At 28.1% G+C, this 7483-nt stretch overlaps 1 protein-coding gene across 1 annotated transcript; it reads left to right on the forward strand.

Moving 5' to 3' along the window:
• Positions 1–372: 372 nt before the first annotated feature.
• LOC140671910 (proto-oncogene tyrosine-protein kinase ROS-like) lies at positions 373–4691 on the forward strand. The gene is given in 7 exon segments (XM_072903628.1): positions 373–473; positions 682–1021; positions 1023–2100; positions 2255–2371; positions 2485–2684; positions 3606–4076; positions 4266–4691. Coding segments are annotated over 7 exon segments (2682 nt in total). The 3' UTR covers positions 4641–4691.
• The last annotated feature ends 2792 nt before the right edge of the window (positions 4692–7483 follow it).

Below are 7483 nucleotides of genomic sequence, written 5' to 3' on the forward strand. Positions count from 1 at the left end.
TGTTACGTTTTGTGAAAAATCAATTTTAATGAAACAGGAAATGCATTTGTTTTTTCTTTCTTTTAAGTTGCAATGTGTATATGTTACAAAATATTTATACGCGTTGAAATTGAAGCGGCCTCATTGATGAATTCTAAAACAAGTAAATTGTACGTTTGTATAACAGTAAATTGTATAGAAGTTGGTCAGCTGGAGAAGATATCACTCTAACAATAAGACAATTGTATTATTACTTACTTTTTCTAAAAAAAAAACAAGAATATATTTAAAAAACCTTAAGCAGACTTATAAAAAGCAATTACATACGTTAGAAAAATTAATTTATTCATTATATAAAACAAATAATTAAAAAGCATTTATGTAAGTTTAATTATGAAGCTGGACTTAACAATGTGGCAAAATGGCATAGTCAAATTTGATAAAATTAAAATCCAAACAAATTTCCATAGTTTAACTGTACTGCCATTTATAGGGTATGTTAACTGTTATCTATCTAAACAAATGAATAATTTTTCCATTAAAGATTTGTAATTTATCCATAAATTTATATGACTTTAAATTAACACATACTTATAAAAATTTTGAGTATTCATTATATGACTTTTTGCTACTTTTTAAATAATGTTCTACTTTCGAAAGAAAATATAATATAATAACTAAAATAATCCATAAATTTTTTAGAATTTTGTATTGGGATACGTATGGACCAAATTTAATGCAATTAGATTTTGATGGAAAAGCCACACAATACTTTCACATAAACGCATCCATATGCTCTTGCCCATTTGATGTATCAACGTTATCAACGTATTCTTCCATGACAGTTGACAACACAAACATTGAAAAGCCACTAATTTATTGGACATCGAGAGATTACGTCATTGTGACAGACATTGATAGTTGTATATGCAATTTCATTTTAAATGTCACAAATATTAGTTATGAAAGAAGTTTCAACTTTTTAACAACTGACAAGACAAACATATATATTTCTACAGACAACAATGATATTTATGTTTTGAGAAAAAAAATATGCGCGTCTCGAGAGCACAAATGCATTTAAATATATTCAAAAAATAAAAATTTCTTACTCAATTACGGGATTTTATGCTTTTGGTAAATCTTTGCAATTATATCCTCCGACGAGATGTCTGACACCTAAAGAAAAAGTTTACATTAAAGTAATAAAAGTAATGACGGACAGCATTATTGTAAATTTTATGGAGCCGGTTCCCAAGAGTGGTTGTAAAAAATACAATTTACCTACTACTCTATATACTCTCTACATAAGCTATTGTGTGGACAACAATGGCATTAATAAGTCCGAAAAATTCAAATTGCAGACGTATGAACGTTATTATGAAATTCAGAATTTAACACCTCTTACAGAGTACAAGTTACAGTTAAACCTAAGCAATTTTTACGTAGATCAGTCATCGATGAATCCTATATTGGGTTCGGATGACACACTATTTATAAAAACTAAGCCGGGCAAGCTTAATGCACCGGAAAACATAACGGTTCAAATTTTGACACCTACTATAGTGGCAGTTCAATGGATGCCTTCCAAGAAACTGAACTGCGTTCCTGTTACCTACGAAGTGCATTGGAGGTCACTTATTTTGATAGACGGAATACCACAGACGGGCGAACAAGTAATTAAAATGTCTAAATATACAGCAGATGGAATGTTTTTTACAAAAATTCAGTTGCTACCTGCATACGAGTACTTGATATATGTGCGTGTATATCCAGTTAATTTCAGCAATTTTTATAACGACAGTTCAATTAAGACCATTCGCACATACTTGGAACCGAACAATATCACTTTGAGCGGAGTCAGCATAAACACCATGAACATATCTTGGATTCCAAGTACCAATCTGAAAGTTTTTTGTGCGTTAAAATACAAAAATGATTCGACAGAAAATTGGCAAACAACAAACAATATTAAGATGAACTATAAGAAAAAAGTAACATTCTACATAAAAAATTTACAACCGGAAACTTCATATCAGTTTCGCTTGATGCTGAGATATCTAGAGTACGAGGAAAACTTTACATGGCCGTCTGATGGAAGATTTACTTTTTCAACATTAGGTAAGCAAGAGAAGATACTATAACACATATTAAATGTTTATTTTAAAACTAAAATTGTTTATCAAATTTTTAATAATTAGATATAATAAAGTTACAAAAAGTAGAAATAAGTTTTGAAACATAAATATTAAAACCATAATTTTGCGTAATTAAGGTGATATCTCGAGCACTCCTGGAATGTTACCTACGCAATATTATTCACCGTTGACGTTAATTATTACTGTTATAGTTATTGTCGTTATAGTAATTTGCGTCTGCTACTTTTACTATTGTAAGTATATTTGGTACATTTCCGAAAAAGTTAACTTACTTATTGTTAAATATAAATATTACATATTCTACATATATACATATTGTTAGATAATTATATTGTAATTTTAATAGTGTATCGACAATGGAAAAAAGATAAGGAACAAATTTTACCTCCTATAATGATCGATATCGAATTACCAACTCTACGTGTAATGCCTACAGAGAATAATCAGTTTAATACGGTTTACATACCTTTGTTGAATGAATGGAAATCAATCAATCGTGAACAAATTACAATAACAGGATTTCTTGGTAGCGGCACGTTCGGAAAGGTAAAAATTAATTTCCTAATGCAACGTTTTACGCCGTTTATTTTTAGATAACAAGAAATTAAATCAAGATTTGTGCATTCTTTAATAAAAATAAATGTAATAGCTTTTGCATGAATAACTCTTTATGGAAGATTAATGGTTCTATTCTGTAAAATGATTTTCGCTCTGTAAGCTCTGTAACTTTGAAAAATGTAAAACTGTAACGAAAATGTTTTTCTATAAATATAATTTCTATAAGATGTTATATAGCTCTGTAAGTTTACAGTGACATTTTTCTCGCCATAAGCGCTACATTTAGAGATTACACTTGTTCTTCTTCAACTTTAATAGTTTTCAAAACGCAATTAATGATCCGAATTTTGGAATATTTTTGTATCTTCTGTTAGAAGAAGATTACAAGAGGTAATTTTATTTATATTTAATAAATACAAATTCAAGTGATAACTTTTATTATTATTTTTCTAGAAATTATATCCGCTTGGAGAGAAAACTTTTACGAGATTTGCAAAATTCATTTCATTTACCCGAAGAACAATTTATTAAATATTTTAGATTAACCAAAAATATATTTCATAATATAATAATTCAGTTAAGACCACATAGTGTACCTGCAATAAGAGGATCAAAAATACCATTTTATTTAAGAGTATTGATCACATTATATTTTTTAATATCAAATATGTTATGCTTACAGAGCTCCGTATCTTCTGTAATTATAGTGCAATGTAAGATACATAGTTTATAGAGATACAGCGTTACAGAATAGACCCACAAGTAACACAAAATTTTTGGAGACAACATGCACTCTATTATTTTTAATTGAATTATATTATTATATCAAATGAAATATATTGTACTTTACATTAAACTATATATTTTTTAATGATGTTTTTTTTTAAATTAATGTCAAACATCTTTTAGGTTTATCAAGGAAAAATGAAGAATTTAGAAAATCCGAGTATCGAGATGCCTGTTGCTATAAAAATGCTTCGAAGAAATGCTTCTTTGCGAGACAAAGAAAAATTTTTAGAGGAGGCCAGGCTAATGAATCGCTTTCGACATAAACATGTGCTAAGATTGTTGGCCGTTTGCTCAGACAAAGATTCTCCATTACTCGTGTTGGAATTAATGGAAACTGATTTGCTAAAGTATTTGAGAGAGAGTCGAACATTGCAACCATTAGATTTACATGCTCTGCGTCTACAAGATTTGCTCGCCATGTGCGAAGATGTTGCGCGAGGCTGTTGTTATCTGGAAGACTTACGTTTTGTACATAGAGATCTTGCCTGTCGAAATTGCTTAGTATCCGCGAGAGATCGTGAGAATCGTGTCGTTAAAATTGGCGATTTTGGGCTAACTAGAGATGTTTACAGAGATGAATATTACCGTATGGTAAATACAATTATAAAAAAAATAAAACTATTCAGAAATGTTTTTTTATTCTCTTTGAAAAGACAATTTAAGGAAAATAAATTACTTTTATATATAAAACAAAAAAATAAGTGTATAGTATCTGTTAGCATATATATGTTAAAAATCAACAACTTTAACCAGAAGAATTTCGCTAAAATTATGTTTTAGAGAAGTGAAGGTCTGGTTCCTATTCGCTGGATGGCACCAGAATCTTTGGATACTGGAAAATTTACTTACCAGAGCGACGTTTGGTCATTCGGGGTGTTAATGTGGAAAATTACATCATTAGGTGAAAAACCCTATACTGACATAACTAACGTTGAAGTGATAAATTATGTACGTGGAGGAGGCAGATTGTGGAGGCCCCTCAATTGTCCGTCAACATTGTACCAGTTGATGATGTGTTGTTGGAATGTAGACAATCCCAGACCGAATTTTAAACGTTGTTTGAAAAATATTATAGCATTGAGAGAGGTCATAGAAGATGCACTACTAAGTCCAGTGGATAATGAACAACCGGCAAATACTCAATTTTTTAAATAATTAATTTTTTGTATGTATATCACTGGCAGAAAAGGTGAATTTTTGCATATCTATGAAATATTTGAAAAAATGACTATTATATATACATGAATGTTTTTTAAAGTTATTCATACAATTTCACAATTCATATAATTGTATGCATGCATAGAATATACAATATATGTTATATAAAATATTAATAAATTAAGTAAAATAATATCTAAATTATTAAATATATAAACAAATATTTTTGTATTAAAGTTTAAAATTATGTAATTTATATGATTACTAATTCTTCCTCACAAAACACATTCACGTATAATAAATTATAAGCTATTTTAAAATATTGATGCGCTATTTTCTTTTTTCTATAAAAAGGTATTTTTTAAATAGCAGTAACTTGTTGCAATAATCAAATTAAGATTAAAGTTTTTGGTTTTAGAATCTTTTAGTCAATTTCAACTTTATTTATTTAATTGAACAAATTTTTTCAAAAATTTGTCAAAGGCTGTCAAATAAGAAAATTGTAGTACAATTTTGTTAATTACATTTTAAGGAGCAGAATTTTAATTTGTGTTTTTCATAAATGTTATATAATTTTTTATAGCAAGAGTTATTTTTTATATAGTGTACGTCATGTATCATCGTTATTTTTCATTCAAGTAAAATCGATCTATTACGTTACTATTTATCTATTATGTTTCTTGACTTGTAGCGTAATTAGCGAATTGATACATGAAAGATTGTGTTTGGTGTCCTATTCGGAAAATCTTGTTTCGGCTTCTTTTTCGTCGTAGCTCACATGGAACCTCGATATCTCCGTTCCCTACGAGTGTATGTTCTGTCACTTCTCTTTTTTTGACGTTTTACTTTTATTTTTTCTGCGACTTTGATGGACTATAGAATCTATACTATGTTGTGCCTAGGGGTGTGAGGCACGGAATATATCGGGATCGTTCGCCGGGAAATGGGAGGTTGCGGGCCGTGGCCGGATTAATTTATTCACAGCGATAGTTTTATATTAAACTCTTACTTTATTAAACTCTCAAAAACGTATCTTGTTGTCGAGTTATTCACTTGCACTTAACTAATATCGTTTAACGATTCTCCGCAACCGTTATACAATAATTTGACTATGAATTTATATATATAGGTATATATATAGTTATTGTATATATTTAGGGCTATAACAACCATTACAGTAAATTTTTTTCCCAAAAAATGTTTTCTAAAAGTTATAAAAATATTTATCTTATATAAAATACTTTCTTTTGTAGAAAATCGATTTCTGCAACAAAAAAAGTTTAGCGTCCTGCAACAATAAGAGATTATAAAGAAGAGCATTTTTAAACTCCACATCTTGCTAAACAATGTATTGAGTTAGCTGCAAGAAAAGTAGCCGAATATAAAAATTGTTTAAATGCTTCCCGAAAACAAATTGAAAGGTTGAAATCAAAAGTATAACACAGTTGAAGATTTAATATATAAATTAAAAGGTAAACAATTATTATCAGAAACGGCAGCTCAGATTTTATTGGTACATATATCACATATATTTTTATTTACAAATATTAAATATTTATCTGTAAATAGTAATGAGTGAAACTCATACTAATTTTTCAATACAATTGTATAAATAATTGTATTTTATATTTGTTGTTAATAAAAATTATATAATACTAAAATTTTCTCATGAATATGAAATAATAAATTAAAAAATTAAATTTTTTACTATAATAATAAATACTGTAATAAATTTTAAAAATTTATTTCATTTGATATATTAACATATAATTTATGAAGCAAAGTAACATTTTGTATCAAATAGTTTTACAGACGATAATAGTATAGTTTCATGATTTATATACATATTTTCTCTTCAGTTTTTTAAACTGAAAAACGTTCTTTGTGCACGAATATATGAGACAATTAATATTACTTTCTTTACATAACGCTTTTAACTATTTTCTTAAAACATTAAATAGATATTAAATAATTAGTTTTTGAGAGTTTTCTTACACTATATTACTATACGACTTACTAATATTTTACGTAATTTTTCACATTTGAAAAAGACTGTTTCAGTTTAATAGTATAATAGTAGTATAATAGTATAATAGTAGTATAAGCAGTTATTGAGGATAAATAATATTCATCATTGATAAATTATTGTTTTCTGTATTGGTGATTAAGGCTGATATTCGTATGATAAAATATTTATCGGATGTATCAATTAACTAAAGAATTCTTAGAATCTTGATAGACTCTAGAAATTCTCTAGTTATGTTTGATATTTTTCGTGTAACCGTGGGTAACTCCGCATGCGACGCAAACGAAGTGAAGGACTTCTGTTTTTTTTTATAAAGACTAATGACTCCAGATAAAGGATAAATTGATGCGACTAGAATTTATAACATTAATGATAAATTTATTCTGAGTGTTTCGTTAGTTACAACTTGTCGTCACGACGGCTGGAGCCAGAATGATCGCTCCATTCGTCCTCTCGGTTCTCTCCAATCCCACCGATCGTCGTCTCTGACTTTTGATTTTTAAAAATAAATGTCCGCAATATACATAAGTATCAGTGAAGCAAATATAGCACATCACAAGACAAAGAATTTTTTTTATGACAATGAGTCGACTAATAACATACTAATACAAAATAAAATAATATAAATAAATACAAAAAAATAATATAAATTAAATACGAAACATCGCCCGCCTTGGAAGACTAACATAAGTCTTACAATATTCGTACACCATTCTATAATAAAATTCAAACTAAAGAAGACGAAAAAAAATTAACAGATAAACGTTAGTTTGAAAATGATTGACATACTTGATTATTCTAATTATTACTCATC

The sequence above is a fragment of the Anoplolepis gracilipes genome, chromosome 12 (genome assembly GCF_047496725.1).
Source record: "Anoplolepis gracilipes chromosome 12, ASM4749672v1, whole genome shotgun sequence".
NCBI classification, from domain to species: Eukaryota; Metazoa; Arthropoda; class Insecta; order Hymenoptera; family Formicidae; genus Anoplolepis; species Anoplolepis gracilipes.